General features: G+C 36.2%; 1 protein-coding gene and 1 pseudogene across 1 annotated transcript in view; one reads left to right on the top strand and one right to left on the bottom strand.

Annotated features, from left to right (window-relative positions):
- Positions 1 to 26344, top strand: part of GRAMD1C (GRAM domain containing 1C) — a 101419-nt gene that overhangs the window by 57063 nt on the left and 18012 nt on the right. The window contains exons 7-10 of the mRNA XM_047099880.1: positions 10190 to 10308; positions 13871 to 14003; positions 17052 to 17214; positions 23723 to 23860. Coding sequence (XP_046955836.1) covers positions 10190 to 10308; positions 13871 to 14003; positions 17052 to 17214; positions 23723 to 23860 — 553 coding nt within the window. The remainder of the gene's footprint in view (positions 1 to 10189; positions 10309 to 13870; positions 14004 to 17051; positions 17215 to 23722; positions 23861 to 26344) is intronic.
- LOC124527464 (uncharacterized) lies at positions 21113 to 21263 on the bottom strand (annotated as a pseudogene).

Genomic DNA, 26344 nt, shown 5'->3' with positions numbered 1-26344 from the left:
ATGATCCCAAGGTTGTGGTATTGACCCCTGTGTTGGGCTCTGTGCTGAGCGTGTTGCCTGCTTAAGATTTTCTTTCTCTTTCCCTCTGCCCCTCTCTCCCTTGTATACCCTCTCTCAAATATGTAAAATGAAAAAAAAATTAATTACAAAATATTTTTAGAGAATTTAAATTCAGAATATTATATTTATGTTTACTTGTGACTGGGGATCTGAGAGTAAGTATGTCTTACTTAGTTTTACTTCTTACATGACAAGGCCTTAAAAACAAAGCAAACTAATCTAGAAAAAAGATTAAGGTAAATACAACAAAATGATTTTTAAATTGTGTGTGTGTGTGTGTGTGTGTTCTGTGTGTTTTATTGATTTCTCCAGTAAAATAAATCCACAAAAAAGGAAAATAGCTAGAGGCAAATACGATGCCTTTCAGAAAGAATGCTTTTAAAAGTACATTTTTTTCATTCATAAGCTTCATCTGATGTATTGCTTCAGAAAGAACAGTTTATTTCAGATATTTGACTTAGCTTAACATAAATCCTCAGTGTGTAGACATGTGTTTAACCTGTCACTATGGTTAGTCATGCAGTAATTTATAGCACTTCAGCTTAGTTCACAACCTTTGAGCTTAGCACCTTTTCCTAAATTTTTTTTTAATGCTTATTTATTTTTGAGAGAGAAACAGAGTATGAGCGGGGTAGGGGCAAAGAGAAAGGGAGACACAGAATTTCAAGCAGGCTTCAGGCTCTGAGCTGTCAGCACAGAGCCTGAGGTAGGACTTGAACTCATGTACAGTGGGATCATGACCTGAGCTAAAGTCAGATGATTACCCATTAGATGATGACCCGGGCTCCCCAGCACCATTTTTATAGACAGCACGTTGAGTATCTGCGATTTGTGGGGCCAATAGACAGTGGCAGCTCCATTCTTTCATACAAACAATTGGTGGTTTCTGTCTTTTGTGAAGAAGTGTGCAACCATGGTTTAAGATAATACTGTAGGCCTTTCCCCATCCTCAGCTATTTTGTTTAAAGCTCCTACCCCTTCCATGTTCTATTTCAGAGCCAAACAATCTTGCCATCTGTTTTTGTATAGTCCACAAAGTAGGAATGGCTTACCTTTTTAAGTTGGTTTTAAAAAAATCAAAAGAAGAATAATATTTCATGGCACAATTATATGAAATTCACATTTCCTTGTCCATTAATAAAATTTTACTGAAACATAGCCACATTTTTTTGTTTATTTATTATATGGATGCTTTCACACTGCAGCAGCAGAGTTGAGTATTTGCAAGAGACTGGTCTACAAAGCCTAAAATATTTACCGTATGGCCTTTCACAGGAAGTTTTTGACCTCTGAACAATACTACAGCCAAATTTATCTTTTTTAAAATGTATGCCTACCAATATTAGCTTCCTGCTTAATACCCATTTCCCTTGGAATAATCTAAATTTTCCCTTGGAAAATCTAAAATTTTATCTAGGGACCCCATGATCACGCCCCAGCCCACCATTCCAGCTTCATCTCAACATACCCTCCCCATTCTTAAATGTTCTGCCTTTCTCCCCTGCTCCCCCTACAGTAGGTGTTCAAGCATGGTCTTTGTGCCTGCTTCTTTCCCGCCCCTAGGTTGAAATGGAACTCATTAATGAGACCAAGTCAAGTCCATTCCTTTACCTTTCTATAACGTCTTGCAATTTTCCTTTGTAAAGTTCACTATACATATAATTCTGTGTTCTACTTCTGTTCTCCTTGCTTGACTATAAACTCCCTGAAGATAAGGACCATGTCTGTCTTGTTCATTGTTCATAGTGTTCATTGTTCATAGTGACCAGGTCAGTATTCACTATAGAACTTTGGCATACATCTTGTTTTACTCAGTATCGTCTGGCACTCTGTCAATAATGCCCTTTACTCTCAAGAGTGGACAATAAGTTATAGTGTTACATTATACATAGTAGATGCTCAATAAATACTTTTTGAATGATTCAGTTTAGTAAAAAACTTCAATGATTTTGACTCCAGATGATCATTACATTTAAATAACAAGACTGTTTCTGGGGGGCCTGGGTGGCTCAATCTGGTTAAGTGTCAGACTTCGGCTCAGGTCATGATCTTGTGATTTGTGGGTTCGAGCCCTGCGTTGGGCTCTGTGCTGACACCTCAGAGCCTAGAGTCTGTTTCAGATTCTGTGTCTCCCTCTCTCACTGCCCCTCACCTGCTCGTGCTCTGTCTCTCTCTTTCAAAAATAAACATTAAAAAAATTTTTTTTAATAAAAAAAAAATAACAAGACTTTTACAATTCTCTGCTCAAGGAAAAGGCAAAGGATGGGGAGAAAACAGGCATTTGGTTACAGAAACAACAGTCAAGGTATGCCTTAACTCAGTTTTTTAAACCTCTATGTGACATGAGAACAAATGATTATTTGGAAACACTGAAGAATCCTCAGTTGCCAAAGGAACGTTATCTTTTGTATACTTGAATTATCAAGAAAACAGGATGAATATATAAGGTTATTACTTAAAGAAATTTTTTTTAATGTTTATTTATTTTTGAGAGAGAGAGAACGCCTGTGCAAGTGGGGGAGGGGCAGAGGAGACAGAATCCGAAGCAGGCTCCAGGCTCTGAGCTGTCAGCACAGAGCCTGATGCAGGGGTCGAACCCACAAGCTGTGAGATCATGACATGAGCCGAAGTTGGATACTCAGCTGACTGAGACCCAGGCACCCCTATAAGGTTATTACTTCTAACAAAGCTTAAAAGTTAAAAGTTTTTTTTGGTTAAAGCTCAAGCCTCAATATTAATCCTTTCATGTTCCTTGTGTTCATGTTCCATGTTCCTGCCAATACAGGCAGGATGTGTATAGAGTCAAATTGCTCTTTTTGTACTATTTTTCTCTCAGAGAGATAATGGTGGTCTCTCTTGCCAGTATGTGGGGGCTGCTATGAAGCTAGCTCTTCATGCAAATTTAAGAATACATTTTGAGACTGATTATTTAAAACCAGAGCCTCTGAGAGCAAAAATTTGCACTCATTTTAAATTCTAAGGCTTAAAGAGACAGACTGGCTTTCTGACTTATTTCCTAAGGTCAGAAGCAGGGGCATGTGTCAGAACTAGGGGTAAGGTGATGAGAGGAGCTCTTCTGATATACACAGACCCCCCCCCCCTCCAAATTTTGATTCATGTCATTCCAGCGTCTGTTTTGGGAATTGCTAATAGGAGAATGACAAAAGGGTGTCCTATTCCTCAGGTGTGTTGGGGAAAAATGGATTTAAAATGGTTGGGGGTGCCTGAGTGACTCAGTTGGTTAAGCATCTGACTTCCGCTTAGGTCATGATCTCACAGTTCATGAGTTCCAGCCCCGCATTGGTCTTGCTGCTGTCAGCGCAGAGCCTGCTTTGGATCCTCTCTCCTCCTCTCTCTCTGTCTCTCTCTCTCTCTCTGTCTCTCTCTCTCTCTCTCAAAGATAAACATTTTAAAAATAAATAAAACGGTTGATTATATTAGTATGTATAAAGAACAAATATGTCAGTCTGAAGGGGGGTTGGCTGGACTTAGGCCAAGAACTTAGGACAGAAAAATAGAGTTACAGAGGCCAACTGAGATCACTAGAGAAATGTACAGAGATGAATCATCAGTCCACACCAACATCACAGTTGGTCCTTTAAACTGTCTACCTTTGCTCTGATTCCATGCTTATCATGCAAATTTCTGATTAGTAATACCTGACTTAAAAGGTGTTGAGCACCCTGTGTGGCGGAATGAAAGATTTCCAGTGACTAGAAAGGACTGTCCCCCTGTTGTGCATTAGTGCATTTACCACTGACAGAGTATATGCAGTATGTGAGTGTGGCTTGTTAAAGTTAGCCACTCTGAGTGCAACTACAGGCCACTGACAGTGCTGGGGCCATTCTCCAAAAGGCGGTCAGTTTAGGAAGTTAATGTCAAATTCTGAGACCTTTTGGAAGAGTGTCATCCAGCCTTCTCCTGCAGACTCCTCAGTCTTGTCAAATCCCCTTATTCTTTCTCGTGCCTCTCCCCAGTGATCACTTGTTTTGGAATTCCTGTACTTGGAAATATAGAAGTTTTCCAGTAGTGCTGTAAATCTAAGTACAACATTCAAACCTGCCTGGAAAAATAAGTGTAAAATTGCTGACTGTTTTAGTCATGTTTTCTATATAATAGCCTGGTAATGGAAAAGTATTTGTATTCTTATATTGTTCCCTCTGTTTTACCTTGTTGGTTAGCAGAACTCCTCCACCTGTTTTCCCTCAGTTGGTGAAGTGTACCTCCTTCTACCTGGTCACCCAAGCCAGAAACCTGGATGTATCCTTGTTCCTTACCTCTCCTTCCCCAACCATGTTGTGTTGTTTACCAGGGCCCTCATCATTTCTACCTTGAGCCATTACAATAGTCTCCTAAATATCTCTTTTTAACACTGTAATTTGTCCTTTAGATTGTTACCAAAGTGATAATGGTTTTAAAAGTGTATCTTTCAAAAAACAGGTTTGAACTTTTTACTTTTCTATGTGAAACCATTAGGTGGCTTTTTATATTTTAATTTTTTTAATGTTTATTTTTGAGACAGAGAGAGAGAGAGAGAGAGAGAGAGAGAGAGAGAGACCACGACTTGGGGAGGAGCAGAGAGAGAGAGAGAGAGAGAGAGAGAGAGAGAGAGAGAGAGAGGGCCAGAGGAGCTGAAGCAGACTGTGCACTGACAGCAGAGAACCCAATGTGGGATTCAAACTCAGGAACCGCGAGATCATGACCTGAGCCAAAGTCTGATGTTTAACCCGACTGAGCCACCCAGGTGCCCTGGCTTTTCATATTTTAACAGTGTAAACCCTATATTCCTCAGCATGGCATACAAAGCCCCTCATGCCCTGGCTGCTTCCCTCTTCCCCACTGACTCTTTCCTTCTCCCTTCTCTTCCTTCCACACCCCCCCTTCCCTTCTTCCCCCTGCTAGTCTTGGTGAACTGGCTTGCCAGGCTGTTTCCTTGGCATGCTTGCACTTGCCATGGATGTTCTCCATGTACTTGATCTGTCAGCAACATTCCACACTACGACACACTCCCTCCATTTTGAAGCACCTTTCCTTGAATTCCATGACATCATTCCTTCTGGACTTCCCTCTTACCTGTCTGGTATTTCCTTCATTCTTTTTTTTTGCTGGCCACTCCTTTGTGTGCCAGGCTTTCTTAGGGCTCAGTCTTAGGTTCTGTTTTCCCTTGTAAGCCTACTAAATTTACTGAATACTTACTGATGGTTTACTATAGGAATTTTTATATTTAGCATATAAGTATATATGATCTTAGTATATATGATCATTTACAGTATAGCTAAGGTATATTTTTCTCATAGCAGTTTGGTTACCATAATAGAGTAAGGATATCTATCTGTAATTGCAACCCATGAGAATTTCCATAACATGCCAAAAGCATTGATTTTTAGACAGTGTACTGTATCCCCCATGTGTGCTTTCTTTGTTTGAGGGCGTGCTATTCTCCGGTGTTGCTCTGGTGCCTCATTCTGCTGTTGCATTAAATGATTAGGTTTTAGCAACCCCCCAAAAGGATATCCTTGCAGTTCATTGAGTAGCATTTGATGTTGTCTAACACCTTACTAAATTAAATGGAATACCTAGGTAGAAATTCGGGCAAGCTGTGATTTTTTATTTAGAGGAACATTTTTCTTCAGGAAAGAAATTGGAATTGGTAGATGAGACTCTCTGTGTGTTTATTATATCCCAGGTCCCTGCCAGGAAATTATTCTGAAGAAAGTAAAAAATATTTTTAAAGGAAAGAACTATTGAGTAATGAAGATGTAAACTTTTCAGTGATGAATGATGTGCTGAGGGCTTATTGGAATTGCTTGACCTGAATAGCTCACTCTTCTTGCCATTTCCTGGCGTTCCATTTATAATACTCAAGAACTCAATCTTTGATAGTGATAAAGGGTTAATGCATGAGTCTGATGAGGTGCTTGAAGAAGTGGCATATGAAGAAGTAATAATGACATTGCTAGAAATGAATAGAAAGCGATAGCATGGAGGAAGAAATTTAGCCCTTGATATATTTAATCCTTAAAATGAGATTGACATCGGGGCGCCTGGGTGGCGCAGTCGGTTAAGCGTCCGACTTCAGCCAGGTCATGATCTCGCGGTCCGTGAGTTTGAGCCCCGCGTCGGGCTCTGGGCTGGTGGCTCAGAGCCTGGAGCCTGTTTCCGATTCTGTGTCTCCCTCTCTCTCTGCCCCTCCCCCGTTCATGCTCTGTCTCTCTCTGTCCCAAAAATAAATAAACGTTGAAAAAAAAATTAAAAAATAAAATAAAATGAGATTGACATAGTAATTGAGCATAAGCAAGATATTTTCATTTGCATTTTATTGTTTCTAATCTTCTGTGGAACAGAAGAAATTGAGAACTGTCCCTTTAATAAAACCCTGTTTACCTATCCTCTTCTAGTAGGAGTGGCTTAGGAACCTGTAGAGTGAGGTGTAACTACCAATTCTGCATTCTGACCTGCAACCTTGGAAAGAGTGCTGATACTACAAACCAGGAAGTGACAAATAATGTGCTTTGAACTCTGTAGGACTTGTCTTTCATAAGGAAAAGCCTCTCATAACAAAAAGAGAAGATTGAAACAGTGATTTTATGTAGTTGTCATTAAATATTGGGAACTCTGCTGCAGATAAAGACTTTGCAGAATACTTAGAATACAAAGCTTTCTGGGCCAGAAATTGATCTTCTGACTTTTGAGTCGTATCTGATTCCTGCTTGGTTCATCTTTATTTTGTTAAAGTAGCCTGCAGGCTGAACCAGGACTCTTCATTGTTTGCAGGTAGGTGGTCAGCCTTTGGTTAAAATTTAGGATGTTTTTTAAAACAACCTCTTTAGAAAATTATTGTTATTCAGAGAATTATGAATATCAGTCTGGGTATATGTTTTAATGTTTAAATATTCAACACGACTATAAATAAATGACCACGTTTTTGTCTTTTCTGATCAACTTTATGGAAAAACTTGTTTTTAACAAATGAGCAGATCTATAAAATGGTGAACTTAAAAAAAGATGGTGAATTAAATGCGTTCTATTTTGTTTTCCACTAATTTACATACATAGATACTTTATATATATACTTTATATTTTTATAAATTTATATTTATATATGTAAACATATACTTTATATATAAATACTTTATACTTTGTATAGAAGTTCCTATATATATATAAACTCAGAAATGAAAAAGTATATTGAAATTACCCTATTAACTATTCACATCTAGATAGTTTTTGATAACGTATTTAAAACATTCATGTAGTCAAATAAAATTGTGTAAAATTGTGTTTTTATTGTTAATATTTTATGTCTAAGTTTCATGTCATTCAGTTGTAGGAATATTTATAATTGTTTTATCTACTTCTTTTAGTCTGTTTTTGGAATAGTTTGATATTTATTATTTCAGAGAAGTTTTTATAAAATAATCTTCCACAAGTATATTGAAATATTTCTTGTTTCTCTTTATAAAGTTAACCATCCACTTATGACACTAGAACTATTTCAAAGATAATGTCTTTGAAAGATTGAGTTATTAGAGCTAACTGCTGTACACAAATGGCTTTTTTGGAGTGGGAATCAGAAAAGAAATGTGTTAAGATCAAGAATCAAGTTCCTTAACTTTCTCTACCACTAGTGATCCTTTTTATTTTTCTTTTGTGGACACTAGTCTTCCAAAGACTTTGTCCACCAAGCAAATGGTATATAACTAAATAATAAAATCTTAGAACATTATTGTTTATTAGACAAACATTATTTGCAATGAGAGTTTCTTATGAGCCTGAATAACTGCTCTAGACTAATGTAATTCAGCCTCAAAGGGGCCTGACATTTTACTTAGCTTGAATAACTTTATTGTAGGTAATTGTTTGGATACTTTTTATTTTTTGAAATATTGATAGTAATGTCTGAATTTTCATCAACTACTCTTGTGGAATCTTACCAGTCTGGGTATGGCAAATTGGAAACTAGTGGTCTAAAATGCAGAAGTTTTTTTCTTAATTTCTTCGAGGTTCTGTAAAATATAGTGAAGGTCATCTAGTGTAATGTAACAAAGATTCCATAGCCACTAGACATGGAGAAGAAACAAGGAGAAAGAAAAAAGAAAGTGGCATCTGTCAAGGGGAATATCAGGGAGGAATTTAAGGCATATATTTGGCCCCCTTAAATCTCCCTATATTTATCTCTATTTTCCAACTTAATTTTTTTTTTACGCCAGTTAGGTCAATAAACTATTAACCGACTGCAAAATAGACATTACCTATGTTCTTTATGTATTTATTTTGTATTTGTGTGTTGGTTTCTCTCTCTCAAAATTTCCTCCTCTCTCCATTTTCCCCATTCATGTCCTTCCTTCAGCTCTGCTGAAGACATTTAGCCAATGTGAAGCCTTATCTGATCACGCTAATCCACAGTAATATTTCTTGCCTTTAGACTTTAAAAAAATCTTTTTTTACATTTATTTATTTTTGAGAGACAGAGAGACAGAGCATTAGTTGGAGAGGGATAGAGAGAGAGGGAGACACAGAATCTGAAGCAGGTTCCAGGCTCTGAGCTGTCAGCACAGAGCCCTACGCAGGGCTCAAACTCACAAACCATGAGATCATGACCTGAACTGAAGTCAGACGCTTAACTGACTGAGCCACCCGGGCACCCTTGCCTTTAGACTTTTATAGTAAGTTGATTGTATCAGTACTTTAGTACTTAATATTATAGCCTGTCATATTTAACTTAAGAGTCTCCCATGGTTCTTCAACTATATTATAAGTTGTTTGAGAACAAGGAGCTTAACTTGTATATATCATGTTTATTCTTAGCCATGTAGTGCAGTGATACATGTTTGGAGGTTCTAAATAAATATTTGCTAAATGAATGAGAAATAGTCTTGCCAACAGTTGCCTCAGGTGTTATGCTGCCTCCCTCTACTGTGCTTAATCATGTAATTAACCACCTAAAATGTTTCTAGAAATCAGACCATTGGTTATCTTATTATTATTGTTTTTGTTTTGCTCTACAGTGCATGCATGACTTTATTGTTTTAGATGATTTTAACACTGATATGTTACCTATAAAGAAAGAACAAGATGGATTTTTTTACAAATGAATTAAAGGAAATACTCTGAATTCTATCCTGTTGCCTTTTATATTGTAGGAAAATATAACTTAAAATTTACTGATATATAAGGTGTTAAAAATGGTCAAAATATTCAGATACATTATGGATTAAGAGAATGGTTTTGAGTTGATGATTAGAACACTGAATGCTGATCCAGTGGTCATGGTAGACAGTTGGATTGTAGAATTTATTTATTTATTTATTTATTTATTTATTTATTGGGCTATAGAATTTAAATTTCTTTTTTAAGAAAATTTCTTTTTTAATTTGAGAGGCAGAGAGAGACAAAGCACAAGTTGGGGAGGGGCAGAGAGAGAGGGAGACACAGAATCCAAAGCAGGCTCCAGGCTCTGAGATGTCAGCACAGAGCTGGAAGTGGGGCTTGAACTCATGAACCGGGAGATCATGACCTGAGCTGAAATCAGACGCTTAACCTACTGAGCCACTCAGGGGCCCCTGGATTGTAGAATTTAAATTGCAGATTAGTGATTGCCCAATAATACTATGAACAAATTATTTTATGAAGAGACAATTTGAAACCTCTTACTTCTCATTTAAGTAGTTATTATGTTATACACTTTAAAATCATCATTTTATCTACTTCCAGTATCAACCCTGTCAGGTAAGTTTTGTTAACCCGTTTTTAAAAAATGTTTATTTATTTATTTTGAGAAGGAGAGAGAGCACGGGCAGGGGAGGGGCAGAGAGAGAGAGAATACTAAGCAGGTTCCATGTTGTCAGTGCAGAGCCTGAGGTGGGACTCAGTCTCACGAACTATGAGATCATAACCTGAGCCGAAATCAAGAGTAGGACGCTAAACCTATTGAGCCACCCAGGCACCCCTGTTAACCCATTTTTTATACATGCAGAAAACTGTCATTTGAAAAGGCCAAATAACTACCAAACTTTCACATTTAGAATCTGCACAACAGGTCATTTTGACCTCAAAATTCATGTTTGAATCACTATGTTGTAGTATCTTATATTTTCCAATATTCAGTGTAATTTTTGTGTCATTTTAGAGCTTGACCAGACAGGAATTCTGGCAGCTGCTCCAGCAGAACTATGGTAATGAGCTAGGCTTAAATGCTGAAGAGATGGAAAACTTGTCTTTGTCAATCGAGGATACTGTGCAGCCAAGGTAGAGCAAAATGTTAACTATCACAACTTATTAATCATTAATTAAAGCAGAATTATTTTAGACTTTACCAATTTAGAATTTCTATTAAATTGTCCTTGGGTGGAATTTGCCTCTTTGGTCTTTGTAGTGGAATGAAGTGAAAGGTGAGGACATTGAATAGTTTGCTAAATTGGTAAGCAAATATAGGACATACAAGGAAATGTTAATTTTGTAACTCTGTTATCTAGGGTTTGCTTAAAGTATAGTTTTAGTAAAACTTTTTATTAAGGGTCTGAAGAAGTACCTAGTGACATCTCTGAGCTTGTAGATAACAATAAAATAAACTAGCTGGTAGGTATTTTGAGGGATACAAAGATGGTATGATGTTTCCTCAAGGAAACCCTAGCATAGTGCTTGACATGTAGTTGACACTCAATAAATACTGAATGCATTAATGAAAGGAGCTGATAGTACTATGGAGAATGCAAATACTTATAATACAGGGTTGAAAATGACAAAGACCAAAAGGAGCAATAGATAATATGATAAATTCAGAGATGAGATTATTTTTGACTGATGGGGATTCTTTGGAAGAGTGGATATTTTTATTAACCTACACAAGTAAAAGTGCATTTTGTCCAATGGTAATTGAGGTCATAGCAATAAAAACAATTAAGGATAATACATTAAAATTCTATAGTAGACATTATAAATGACGGAAGCAAGTGAAAGAAGTGAGTTACCCAAGACCACGTATTGTACAATCCATTTATGTGAAATGGAATCCAGAATGAGCACATCTATAGAGACAGAAAGTAGATTAGTATTTACCAAGGGCTGGGAGGAAGGGAGAATGGGGAGTGATTACTAACAGGCACAGGATTTCTTTTTGTTGATGAACATGCTCTAAACCTAGATAGTGGTTGTGGCTGTACAACTCTATAAACCACTGTATTGTACACATTAAATGGGGTGAATTTTATGGAATGTGAGTTATATCTTAATAAAACTCTTAAAAATTCTATAGCAAGTTAAAAATGGAAACCTTTCAGAAGTCTCAGTATGTTTACAGTTTTTTTTTCTTCTATTTTAGGTAGTCTTCTAGTTATGCTGATCCTCTTTATACTGTTTCAGCTCAGCATCAATATTTTAGACTTTTTTACGTGGTTGCACATGCATATTTTATTAGTTTTCTGTAAAGTTAAAAATTTCCATTGTACTACTCTCCTTGTAAAGTTTACTAGTGTTTCTTAGGTACTGGGGCTGGGTAGAAAAACAGTTGACATAATGTAGAGAGCCTTGGGTTATGGTAAAGAAGATCTGGATTCTTGTCTGGACTTGGCCACCAAGTATCTGCACAACCTCAAGCAAATCTCTTAGCCTTTCAGATTCTCACTTTACCCATCTCTGAAATGAGGTAGTTAAACTAGATAATCTCCAAGGTCCCTGCCAACTCAAGGAGTTTCTTGTGAAGAAGAGAATATTTTTTTTATTAAAAATTTTTTTTTAATTTAATTTTTTTTTAATTTACATCCAAGTTAGTTAGCATATAGTGCAGCAATGATTTCAGGAGTAGATTCCTTAATGCACCTTACCCATTTAGCCCATCCCCCCTCCCACAACCCCTCCCCTAGCCCTCAGTTTGTTCTCCATATTTATGAGTCTCTTCGGTTTTGTCCCCTTCTCTGTTTTTATATTATTTTTGTTTCCCTTCCCTTATGTTCATCTGTCTTGGTTCTTAAAGTCCTCATATTAGTGAAGTCATATGATTTTTGTCTTTCTCTGACTAATTTCACTTAGCATAATACCCTCCAGTTCCATCCATGTAGTTGCAAATGGCAAGATTTCATTCTTTTTGATTGCTGAGTAATACACCATTGTATACATCTTCTTTATCCATTCATCCATCGATGGACATTTGGGCTCTTTCCATACTTTGGCTATTGTTGATAGTGCTGCTATAAACACAGGGGTGCATGTGTCCCTTTGAAACAGCACACCTGTATCCTGTGGATAAATGCCTAGTAATGCAATTGCTGGGTTGTAGGGTAGTTCTATTTTTAGTTTTTTGAGGAACCTCCATACTGTTTTCCAGAGTGGCTGCACCAGCTTGTATTCCCATAAAAAAAGTTTTTTTTAAATGTTCATTTATTTTTGAGACAGAGAGAGAGCATGAGTGGGGGGAGGGGCAGAGAGAGAGGGAGACAGAATCTAAAGCAGGCTCCAGGCTCCAGGCTGTCAGCACAGAACCCAATGCGGGGCTTGAACCCACGAACCGTGAGATCATGACCCGAGCCCAGGTCAGACACTCAACAGACTGAACCACCCAGGCGCCCGAGAATAAATATTTTTGACCAAGTGCTTTATACACTGTAAGTTCTAGCTTTTTGAGGTCACCAGAAAACTTTCTTCTAGCAATTGAGTGCTTTCTCAGAGAGAATGTGGCCAGATTCTTATTTCCTCTTCTCTTCCTTTTCCCTTTCTTCCTATTTCCAAAAGAAGTGTATCTGTCTCAAACCTTTATTTCCTCAGCTGTTCCACTTTCTTTGTCTTCATTTTCAATCTCTCCATCACTCTCTCTCCTCCTTTTTCCTTTCTGTATTTCTCCACAACTCACTCCCATCCTTAAAATCCTCAGATGCAGACACTCAGCTGCTGGGCTAGTCTCAAAGGGCCATTTTTCTTGTTGGGTCCCCCTCAGTCTTGCCATTCTGCCTAGCCAGGAGTGACTTGGTGGCAGACCTAAGTATTATTTGGGTGGGGTAGAATAGGGATGAAAGGCCCTTTGGCTTTTCTGTTCCTTCCTCAGGATAATCTAGCTAAAGATGTTAGGCTGCTACTTTATTTTAGAAGAGCTTTAAGTCTCTATCTAGCAATGATTACATAGGAATAATAATTGCTCAGTAAGTTCAAGGCCTGAAAATTAGATCAGTTGTACTTCTTTTATATTTAATAGATTTTCCTTTCTTTATGCTCTTCCCAGAAAGAGGAAAAGCAAGTCCCAGGACATTTGTTGTAGTCGTGTTCCTATGACCATTTGAAAGCTGTTCCTTAAACCTGGTTCTTAGGAACAAGAAGAACAAGAAAAGGGGCATGGACTGATCAATGGGGTCTGTGCTCAGACATCAGGAGCACCCCCTTCTGGGAGGGACTCACCACCTCAGCTGGAACTGAGTCAGAAGAAAGGAAATCCAGAGCTGCCTCCTGGTGCTGACTGGCATCCAACCCAAACATCTAGTCTGTACCTTTCAAAGCTTTGTGGCGGTCCCCAACTGAAATTCAAACAAGCTATAATATTCATTGGGTTACTTGCTGTTATTGCTGCTGGTATTTGGTTAATTTTTTAATGGTTTCTGACATTTATAATGTCTCATATGAGCACATCTTATTTTCAGAAATAAAGTCATTTGCAGGTGGTTTAAGAAGATGATCTTGTTATAAGTAGGACTTATTTGTTACATTACAAAAAACCATTTGTTGTCAAAATGCTGTATAATAGAGAAGACCTCAGTAGGGAGACTAAATCACTTATTTGTATGAAATTGATCTTGGTTATATTTCTATAATGATGTGTTTCTTATAGAAGTCCAGGAAGAAGCAGCTTGGATGATTGTGGGGCGAGAGATGAAAAATTTTCCAAGTCCATCAGTTTTACACGAGAATCAGTTAATCGTGTTTCAGAGACAGAGTCAATTGATGGAAATTCACCGAAAGGGGTTAGTGTATGATACCCCTTTTAAAATATATCTGATACTGTCATGTGTTCATCATAATGTAAGATCAAATAAAAACAAAGTGTACAAAATTTTTAAAGTTTAGGATGTCAGGCTGCTCCTTTATTTTAAGAAAAAGGTTTTAAGTCTTTAAGTAACTGAGGTTATATGGGAATAATATATTGTTCTGTTCAGTGCTGGATATGGTGCAAAACTACCAGACAGTTCCCTGAGCATCTGTCTATAAGGGGGATAGGCATCATTAAAAATAAAATATGATAGAGAAATTTGTAGTTAGCAGAATTTTTCTCAGGGTAAGTGGTGTGTGGTGAAAAGAATTTGTTTTGAAGGGGGAGATGAGAACCCTGAGTAGCATGCTTGAGTAACAGTAAATGCTTCTTAAGCTGACTATGAAAGCAGGCACATCTGGTTAATTACTAGTTAGTTTCTTCCTTTATTTTTTCAAATATCATTATAAGCCCATTGTTCCCTCCCCCATTATTTATTTTTTTTAATACTCAGTTTGTCTCCTCTGGCAACAGGAGCCCCTTCAGGTGGGCTCCTTTGTGTTTTAGAAATGATCAATAATCTTTGATGGCTTCCTTTCTTTCTGGCACAACAACATGTCCCAGGCACACTTTGTACACTTACTGTCCCAGACTTAGTATTAACCATTTTCCTAATGGGCCATCGTTCTTAGTGAAGAATGGTATTTAGAGACCGCACTCTAAGCGCTGAAAGTGCTCCTACTATAGAGCTTTCATTCTGCTGACTGGGGATGTAAGTCTGGGGCCAAAGCTGAATTTCTTGGTTTAAAGCAGAGCTTTGGTTTCAAATTCTGCCTCTGCCACTTGCTACCTGAATGCCCTTAAATGTTAACTTAATTACTTAACATTTCTATGCTTTGGTTTTCTCAACTGTAAGATGAGGACTATAATACTCCACAGGGTTTTTTTTTAATAAGGATGACATGAATTAATATATGTGAAATTGCATTAAACAATCCCTATTACACATTAAGTATTCAATAACCATAGCTATTATAATTGAGGGTGAATCTACATGTGGCCAGCAATGGGCCTTTTCTAATTTCTCCCATGGAGCTCTCAGCATCTCCTGTGAATAAATTTGGGAAAACTTTGAATAGAATGTGTAAAGGCCACCAAGTTATCACCTTGTTTCGGGCATCATTCATCTATCTCAGTCAGATTTTGTGTTGTGGATCTCTTGTAAAACTATTTATATAGAGACCCTTAGGAACTTACTACTGTAGTAAGGGAGGTGATTCTGGATGCTAATCTTTTTGTATGTTCTCATGGAGAAAACCAAACCACTCAAATTTGGGGAGGTAACAGGACAGGAGGTCTCTTGCAGTCTCCTGATCCTTTTATAAAAGTCTGACTTTGAGGATTAGATTCTCAAAATTACTAATCTTGAGTCTTTCTTACAACGTTCTTGACATTGTCTTCTGTACCCGCTCTTAGAATAGTTAATCCATTGGTTCTTCCTTCTAGTTTTGTCCCTGAGGGAGGTCATATTTCATTTAAGGAAAGGGAATGGAATGTAGAGGAAGATTTTAATGTTTTAAGATTGGTTATACATTCATTGTCATTTTCAGGTTATGGGATACAATATAGTTCAGTCCTTTTTTTTTTTTTTTGCATTCAAGAACAGTATGATGAGATAGATTCTCATATGGCAACAAATATCATATGTCACTAACTTTGTTTCCTTTTTACTTGTAAGAAAGTTGGAAATAACAAAAAGTGAGAAATAACATTTTTTTTCTAAGATGAAATAGGTCTTTCTTAAGTTATAAAATTAATATTCTTTGTAAAAATTCAGGAAATATAGAAAAGAACACAAATAAAAACTGTTCAAATGTCAACCACGAAAAGATAGTGACTGTTACTTTTCCTACAAGTATTTGTCTATATTCCTTATAATAGGAGCCATACCTTAATTAGAAAGAACAGGAGAAATATGTGTGTAAACTTACTCAGCATCTACTAAAGAGGCTCTGGATCAGCTAAGTAGGCATGTTGCTTTGCAGTGTGGAACTCCCAAATAAATCAAGTCTCAATTTTAGCAGTAATCTCTGCTTGAAGAATGAGTTCTCTGATGAGGGTAGTTTAATCCTTTCACAAATTGTGTTCTGGGTCCCAGTTGTTATTCTGTTCTCTGAGTGGCCAATAGAAACCCGTATCCTCCCTGAGTTTCACTGCTACTCAAAGATCTGGGGCAGGAAGTGTAAGGATTACAGATATGCTTCTTTCAATGCAAGAAAGTAATTTGCTATGTAGTTGATATTTTTTATGCTGGTCTATTAAACCTAATTTTAATGCTATTCTACTTGAATACTAACATAGCAATAGCATTCATACTTTAATGCCTAACATTAAATTTATTATAGAAACGACATCTCTTGATTAAACCATTCTCAGAAAGTATAGATAGCATCATATATGGAATATATTTTAATGCCCAATCCCTTAGTTCTTTAACAGCAAAGCCAACTGTGTTCTTAGGAGTTTGCTGTGAAATTGTTTCCTGTTGAACCTCTTTCCTCCACTGTACTCTTATGTGACTCTTATTCTCTTTATTTGCTTTCTCTTTTCCCTGTAGTTACTGGTCTTGAGAATGGGGGAGTTCTCTTCCTTGAGATGATGGGGCAGGTATTGTCTGGGGACACTAATCGGGTTTGACTCCTCTCTCCCTTGCCCACTTTAAAGAATCTACTGCTCTATTATTGTTGTTCTCTGCTCCCCTTTCCCTTCTGCTCAAGTGATTCACGTGATGTTGACTGTGAGTTCTTCTTATATGATGTTCTTCTTAAATTTATTGTTCAGTACTGTGTCAGAAGATGATTTCAGAATATATTATCATATATTGTTGTTTACCAATATTTATGGACTGTATTGGAAATGTGATGCAAACATAACAAACACATTTTCCAAAGAGCTGTATTTCCAAGAGTCTTTATTATTAAAGATCTCACTTTAAAATCTAAGCCAATAATCTGTTTTTTAAACTGGATTGTTTTCCTTTTAGGGGTTAGGGAAAGAGGAACCCCCAAGTGAGAAACAGATCAAAAAGAGTCCTTTACTAACTTCAGAGAAGAGGTTAAGTAGAGTGCCATCAAAATCACTGGACTTGAATAAAAATGAATATCTTTCTCTGGACAAAAGCAGCACTTCAGATTCTGTTGATGAAGGTAAAGAATTTCTTATAAATTTTAATAACATTTCAGTTATGTCTCTTAATGTTTATCTTTGTATTGGGTGAGTGCAGTTTGAGAATTTATTCACATTCTCACTCTATAAAAAACCAAAGGAATGGTGGGAGTTGATAGAAAATAGGGGAAAGAAGCTGCCAGATCTAACCCATCTCCACTTTTCAGAAGCCTGGGTTGTGAGGATTTCCATCACATTTAGCTATTAAAATTCCAAGCCGGAAGTCAATGGAGATGGAGCAGTAGCAATGGAAAAGCAAACCTGAATAAAAATCTGCATGGTGTTACAGACACCATAATTGTACTTTCTTTTGACTACCAAAAAAAAAAAAAAAAAAAAAGAAGAAGAAGAAGGAAAAAGAGAGAGATGCAAAAGTAGAGAATATAATAAAAATAAAACCCAGCTGCTTAAAGGAAATTTCATAGAAAATCATGTTCTACTTTCTCTAAGTTAATACTGAAAACCTGGGGCTTGTCATACTTACTAAGTGGGCATTTTAAGGAATCTTTCTTTTTTTTTTTTTCACTGTAAGATTGTTGACATCTGAAGTCAGTGGGGAGACATTGGGAAAGATACCGAGTAGTGGCTACTTTCCACTTTCAGGAAAGGGTACAAAGCCAGTGGATTTTACTGTATCTGCTTTCTATCTGGCAATGCTCAGAATATCGGGAATGGGGACATTATAGTGGTTTCGATCTGTAGGACATGACTGTATTTACTAGTTCAGTTACTATTCAGATTAGACCTGGTATGGGATCTCCTGAAGTCTTTTACTGTAAGTGAAAAATCCATGAAAACCAAAACTAAATCCAAGTCAAATCTAAAATCAAATCCAAATCCAAAAGCAAACCAAGACCCAATCTCTGAAAACCAAATCCAAATCAAGTTAGACTTTGGTTTGGGAATACTGTAGTAAGTATCTTTAATGAAAACTAAATCCATGATCTTGAAAATGTAAATAAAAATTCAGTAGTTCCTAAAAATCATAGAATGCATTTGGACAGTTGTTGAGTTCTTTTGAAAACATAGTTGAGAGTTTTTTTTTAAGAGGATTGAGCTCCATGAATGACTAGACTCTCTTAGTGTCCTTACCATTCATGCTCTGGTGTGCTGCAGTGTGTATGAATTAGTAATCTGCCTGACTGAACCTCTGACTTTAGGAAGACCTACTCTGGCACCCAGTGGCCAGATAGGTAAGTGACACCAAAACAATTTTTCCCCCTCTTCTTTCTCACCTGCTCTTTTATAAGAATGGTCCTCAAAAAGAAGCTTCCTTATTGGTCCTAAAAAATTAACATTAATGATAAGTTACATAAGGGATAATATATCTCATAGAAGTTGTGTTCATATCTAGAAATAAAGAATAACAGCAGTGTAGTTGCTGTATTGCATGTTAGCCCTGGTCACATTTCCTTCTTGCTGATGTCCCTTTAAAGACTGGTTTTACAGCATTAAGACTTTACATGTAACATTTAACCTTCTTTTGTGGAGGTTTTCTTTAAGGTGCACGTAATGACTTTTTCCTTATTAGATAACAAATCAAGTACTTCTGTTGCTTCCCCTAAGTAGACTTCAAAATTTCAGGCTTATCATAAGTGGCTATTATAAGGAATCTATTTTTTATTTTCTGGAAGTTGTGACCTTATGAAGATACTTGAAATCAGTGAAGGGGGGAAAATAAGAAAGGTCAAAAGAAGAAAACCATCCCAGGAAATCTGTGTGTGGGTTTAGGGAGAGTTAGGTAGATGGCAGAGTATTCTAAACCAAACATCATCTTATTTAAAATCATAGTATTTTGATCTACCATTGTAAGCAGTCTGAGTGAGAAAATGAGAGGATTTCCTTTTTTTCTCTCTTCTGCCACCTACAGATTGTAATCTTTGGGAGAGTACCATTTTGAAGGAGAGACTCCTTCTAGACTCATGTATCCTCATGAGATATCTTACAGAGGGGCCTGAAACTAGTGTGCTCCCTTTGATGTGGAGTTTAACTGAAGCCCATATAGGAAAAGTTAGCCTAGAATCTGCTTTGACTCGTTCTTTTTTTAATGTTCTTATGCTTAGGCCACCCACCAAGATTGAAGGGAGCCTTTTTAGGGATATTTCTGTACTTCCAGAAATGGGTTCTGGGCTGCCACCTCCTGAACAAAATGCTGAGCATTGTGTTTTAATCTGTTAAGCCATATATGAACTTGAAAATTTGATACATAATATTTCATAGAATAAGCTGTAGAAGAACCTTGTTTATCTAGAGTGCTGTTGCTGATAGGCTTTCTGCAGCTTATTAACTACATGCTCAGTTTTGGGTAGGAGTGCAGAGAATTTGAGAAGATGCTAGGAGTTTCCTGGCAGATGAAGATGAGTTGACACAATGTATCCACATCTACAAGTATAATGAAATTGTGGCTGTATTTTTGGCCAAAATAACATTTCTGTTGCTATCAGGGTTTACTTCTTTCACCTGCCCTGCTCTATGCGTGTCACGGATAGTCTGTGAAACATCTGCCCCAGGAGGTAGAGCCTTGAGTGGAAGCTGACAAACTGGCTGATGTCATGAGATACCAGGGCTGTGTCATGACAAAATTAAGTTTAGTCTTAATTGCTTAGATCAGAACTTGGTGTGACAGGGTGCCCTAACCAAAGTCACTTATGTTGAGAATGGAAGCTAAGTGAGGCAAAGATTAGGCTGGGTGAGGGGCACATAATAACAAAATTAGAATCCATGATCTACAGCTGACAGACCAAGATGAATTGGAAACTCATGCAAAGAAAAATAGGAATCAGATATCAGGTGATGCTAATTAATAAAGGTGAGGACAAGTAAGCCTCTGGGGAAAGCAGAGAAAAAGCCATGAAATAGTCTAGCACATCAGGGAAGCACCATGAGACTAAACCAGGTAACCCTGACATAGTTACCTGAGGCAGGTTTTTAAACAACACTCTCAAACTGAACTTGGTTTTTCACATGTAAAGAAAGCCCTCAAACTATGTCAAGAAGACAGCAGGTCACCAGTTTTTAAGAAGATACAGGATAGAACAAATTGTGCGTCCTTAGTTACTTAATTAAACTCCAAATCTGCTTTTCTTGCATACCTATCTGGTACATTTTTCGTGAACTCTCAAAACACTGTCCACATAGGGTTTTAGTTCCATTCATGCCCATGTCCCTCTCATATTTATTTATCTGACTCACTTTTCCCATCCTTTCCACTGGCTACTTTCAAACTGATAGGTTTGAATATTTTCAATTCAAGAGATGTTTCTTCTTTATTGGAAATAGTAACCTGCTCTCAGGTTGAGCGCTGTTCCCTTCCCTACTTGAAATACCACTTGCTAGCTTCATATGTCACAGTAATATCACTGGTGATCTTACTTGGATAGGAGGCTTTAAAGTACTGTGAATGTCATACATAAATAATCCCAGATGGAAATAGTTTATTTCAGGTTCTTACTTCCTTGAATTAATTTCCATACAAAAGGTATTATTAATTTCTAATAGTAATACCACAAATTCCATTTTGTCAGTCATAATATAGAATAATTGATCAACTAATTGAGTTTAAATGAAATATGAAAATGTAATATTTATGTGAGTATAGTTTGTTTCCTTCATAAATGTGAATAGGAAACTTACTTTTGAAAAATTACAGTTTAAGAGTTCCTTAGAGAAATGACTGCTTCTAGGGCTGAGGTGGGGAATATGCAAAATGAGGCTGGAGTTTCTTGTAGGGCCAGAAGTAAAGAAATGCTTCAAAAAAAAAGAGGTGTATCAAAAGGGCATAGGAGTCAACCTGAAAGAGCTCCTAATGGCCAAAGTAAAAAAAAAAAATTGAGCAACAAAATATATAATGATAGTATTGGATTATAACCTAAAGTATAAAATAACTATTCATGAGTCCATACTGATACAAATGATCAAATAAATATGTAAATGGGGGACAAAACACAAGCCTTCCTTACAGCGTTTCAAATAATATACATACATACTCCCCCTTCTACACTTGATCTTAGCCAAAAGGCCGAGAAGCGATCATACTCCCCCTTCTTGAAAGTGGAGCTTAATTCTCTTTCCCTTGAGCATGGGCTGAGCTTAGTTCTAACAAATTTCTTAGTTCTAACGCATTTCTAACAAACAGAATATGGAAAGGTAAAAATGGTAACTTTACAGAGGAGGAGCCTGCCAGACACCACCGTAACCAAATGATCAAGGTTACCATTATCATAACTCATGCTGATACCCTGGATCCCCTGAGTTTGATGAGAAGGGGACTTCACCTTTGTGGGTGTTCTTCGCCAAATCCACAACCCCAGTGCAATCATGAAAAAACGGATGAACCCAAATTGAAGGACATTCTACAAAATACCTGACCAGAGTTCTTCAAGTGTGTAAGGCCATTAAAAAACAAGGAAAGAGTGAGGGACTATCACAACTGGAGGAGATAAGGGAGATAAAACAATGAAATGCAGTGTGGTATTTTGGATTGGATCTTTGTACAAAAAAAGGACATTACTGGAAAAGGGTAACAATAACACCGAGCTTCATTGATTGTAAATCTAAAATTATTCCGAAATAAAAAGTTAAAAAATATGGTTGCAAAATGGAAGTCCTGTAAATAAAAATTGACCGTAAGATACTTTTTTTAAAGCACTTTCAGTAGTCATTCATTCAGAAATAGTTATTTAACACTTTTATGTGCCAAATACATAATGTATATAGGTGTTTAAAATTGACATAGCCCCTACTCAGATGGAACTTAGAGTCTTATGCAGGAGAGAGGCAATAAACAAGTCAACAGGCCAGTAAAGATAATAATTACAATTCAGGATAAGTTCATGAAGGAAATGAACAGGATTAATAGAATCATCTATACTTGTTTGTTTTCTTTGTGAATATATCAGTAATTTTTTCAATGAACATACATTCTATTTCAGAAAAAGCTATTTCTCAAGCCTAATTGGGAAGTTATCTCAGAAAACCTTAGCATATTACCTAGTTTCAGTGATTTATTTCTCTGTGGAAGGAGCCATTATTTGAAATTTCTGTGACTAGCTTTTGCCTACACAAAGTATTGTTGCAGGGAGAAGGTAAATCAATATCCGTCTGATATCCCTAAGTTCTTTGCACCTGTAGCAAAATAGAGAAACACAAATCATTTGATGAGGGAGAAAAAGGAATAGTTGGGGTGAAGGCAGAACTAGAAGAGTTTTTCTGATTCTTAAACTACTGCCTTTTGCTTGACCGGATTGCTTCCCATGGCTTAATATTGACAGATGGCCTACACAGACAGTTGTCAGAGCATGATATCTGTAATATGGGGGGCTTTTGTCACAGTTTTTATTCTGTATTGATGGAGCGTAATCCTTGAAATAATAAATAATCCTAGTCCTGAAATCATTAAAATTTCATATTGGATTGCTTTACTCTATTTCCTTTATCAGATTCTTATTCCTAGCTGTCTTTTTTTTTTTAATTTCCTTTTTGATTCTTTTAAGTTAAACTCCTGGCAATAAAATAGAGGTTAAGTTTGTGTTGCCCTGGAGCTGTAGTGAATTCAAATTCCATTTCAGTCACTCACTAGCCATGGAGCTTTGGCAATTCTCTCTCATTGCCTCAGTTTCCTCATCTATACAATGAAGGTGATGATAATACCACTCATCTCACAGGATTGCTGCGAGGATAAGATGAATGGGTACTTGTAAGGTGCTTAGTACAATGCCTGATATATGGTAAGCACCATATAAGCATGGGCTACTTTATATAATGTTTCCAGGGAGTATGAGGAGAGGTGAGCAGATATTGCTTCTTCATTTGCTACTGGTAGTTTTCAACATCATCATCATTATCAGGTTCCCAGAAAAATTAAATATTCCACTGGGCTCTACTTAGCTTTGAAGAATACTTTTCAGAAGGATTTCTTAGTTCTTTTAACGTATGGTATTGAGAATAGGTTGTGAATACGATAAGACTTGTCTTGGGGCAGGTGGCTTTAAGTCAGGTTTGAAACGTTATTCAGGCTACCAAGTTGGTGAGTGCAGCAGATATTAGAGCCACTCATGACTTAATATCTATTGAATGTATGACCATTCAGAAATAGGACCTGCTAATTGCTGTGGTAGATACATCCCTATATATCCCAGTATTAACCTTATCATTTTTGAAGTATTCTTTTGAGTGATGTAGTACAAGAGTTTGGTATCATTCAGGTTAAATATTTGTATATCTTTAGGGTTTTGATGACTGAAATATTGATCATATATGGTTTAATTAAATATATATTATGTATAATTATATACAGTACATATGTATATAATGCCAATTTAGAGTTTTAATAGTGTTTTGGAATGTGCTGATCATTGTAATCACATTTAAAAACCATTTTGTGCCAAAACAAACAAGCAAAAACGAAATCTTGAAATTACCATTCCTTAGTTTCTTCCCTTCCAGTCCTGTGTTTTTTGTTGTTGTTTCCTTTTGCTGTTGTTTCCCCAGAAAATATGCCTGAGAAAGATCTTCATGGAAGACTTTTTATCAACCGTGTTTTTCATATCAGTGCTGAGAGAATGTTTGAATTGCTCTTCACCAGTTCACGCTTCATGCAGAGATTTGCCGATTCTAGAAATATAATAGGTTGGTTTTGTGTTTAATGATAAATTTGGGAGAATTTTATTATCCTTTAAGAGTTAAGTCTATACAAATTAATTTATGTTGTCAGGGGGAAAATTAGACTTTGATTTTATTTTGGTGATAGATAAACTAATATTTAAGCATTTTGGTTAAATTTACATGTGAGCAGTGTAATTGTTCAATTAGTCAGATCCTACCTACAATGAGGTTCAAACCCTTTGAAAACTAAAACCCTATATATTTATTAATGTACCAGTTCAGTTATTTGAACCTAACTTAAAAGGATTCTATTGCAGAACAATTGGATTCTAGTAGGGTGTAAATTGGTACAATCACTTTGCAAAATGGTTTGGCAGTAAGCTGAACATAAAAATTCTCTATGACTCACCAATTCTACTAGTAGGTATGTGTATTCTGAATGACATGTTCTACAGTGTTCATAGCAGCATTATTAATAATGGTCCCAAAACAAAACAGCCCAGATACCCACCAGTAATATATGGTGGGTATGGATAATAGAATGGATAGACAAATTGTGTATGTTCACACAAAAGATTACTATACTAGCAATGAAAAAAAAAACAAAAAAAACAAATCGTTGCTACTTGTAACAATATCAGTAAATCTCACAGATATAATGTTAAGCAAAAGAAGCCAGACACAGAAGAGTACATACTTTGATTTCTTTATATAAAGTTCAAAAACAGGCACAACTAATTTATGGACATAGAATCAGCATAGTATTTGCTGTGTGGAGAATTGGGCAGGTAAAGAGTGGGAGGGAACTTTTGGGATGTTGGTAAAGTCTATCTTGATCTGGTACACATGTGTGTTTTCTTTGTGTAAATTCATGGAGCTAGACGTACACTTAGATTGCAATGGTTATGGTATATCTCAATGAAAATACCAAAAAAAAAAAATATTCCAGTTAGGAAATTAGTTAGACTCATAAAAAGGATTGCACTGATTATGTGTTAAAAGTTCTATTTTGCTAAACATCTCAAATAAGCTTATAGTTTGAAACTGAATTTATCCTAAATATTCAAAAATATTTTATAAACCTTGGGAGCACATGGTTTAGATTGCTATAAAACATTATAAAACAGCAGCAGCAGAGATTCATGTAAGTTTAATCACTTGACATAGTCAAAGAGAAAGTTATTCTACAGTCAGTTTTAAATATAGTTTATAATTGAGCCACTTTATTAACCATTAGATATTATTCTTTTATTTGAAACTTCTATGTATTCATAGATTATATCATTGATATGGATTCTAGATACAAAAAATAATTTATTCTTATTCAGAGTAGTATAGCAAAGTGATTTCTAATTGATAGCAATTGAGTCTTGTAATTAAGAACTCTCTGTTTAAAAAATCATTTTTTTCTGTTCTTCTAGTTTTAAAAATGTGGAATATCTGAGGAATATAAAGTTTCCTCTTCATGCAGTAGCTTATATTTAACTATATCTCTTCAAAATCTGTTTTGTATTTTCTTGCTATTTATGTCTACCTGGAGAACTTGATATTTCAAAATAGTTGGATATGTTATTTTTCTTAATTTTCTAAGATGATGCTTGTTGATATTGCCCTGTCATGTTTATGGCTGCAAAGACCCCCGAGGAACTAGTATGTTATTCCATGCTGGTACTAAATGAAGTTTGTTCTTTGACTCACAACTATACCAGGTGTCTGATATTTATCTAGCTTCAATATGGATGACTGTGTTTGCTATCTGATGTTATAAATGGCTTTTGGAAGCAAAAGCTTCTGGCTAATTACAAGTATAGACAGTAATAGGAATGGTGCTGTTTAGACCTACAATTCATCAGAAGTTTTGCCCCCAAAGAGAATCTGCTTACTGTACACCATTCTGCTATCTTCTGAAGTTGTTACCTGGTAATCAAAGTTCTATTTCTTGAGAATACATTTCAAAGGCTTCTTTTTAAAAATACTAAGAAGTATTTCTTTTTTCATGAAAAGATTTTGTATAGTCAATTATTTATGAATTTAATTTCGGCACTAAACTAAAATTTCAGCACTACTTGATCTTTTTTTTTAATTAGGGAACTTCTAAATAGGTGTTCTTTTAAATCTTTGTTAGCAGTTGTATGACACTGCTTTTGTAATTCAAAACTCAGTTTTAAGTCTTTTTATTCCACTTTTTAATTTTGGAAATTATAAACTTTCAGAAAAGTTGCATGAATAGTATAATAAAACCCATATAGCCATTCCCAAAATTCACCATTTTTTTGTTGTTGTGGTAAAATGTATATAACATAACATATACCATTTTAACCATTTTTAAGTGTTCGTTTCAGTAGCATTAAGCACATTGACATTGTATAATCATCAAAACCATCCATCTTCAGAACTTTTTCATCTTCCCAAACTGCAACTCTGTACTTATTAAAAAATAAATCTCGGGGCGCCTGGGTGGCGCAGTCGGTTAAGCGTCCGACTTCAGCCAGGTCACGATCTCACGGT

This window comes from Lynx rufus, unplaced genomic scaffold (assembly GCF_022079265.1).
Source record: "Lynx rufus isolate CCGP_SWC_20201006 ecotype Redwood Valley unplaced genomic scaffold, mLynRuf1.p SCAF_5, whole genome shotgun sequence".
Taxonomy (NCBI): domain Eukaryota; kingdom Metazoa; phylum Chordata; class Mammalia; order Carnivora; family Felidae; genus Lynx; species Lynx rufus.
Note: the sequence above shows the minus strand (reverse complement) of the source record. Positions and strands in the feature narration are given on the sequence as shown.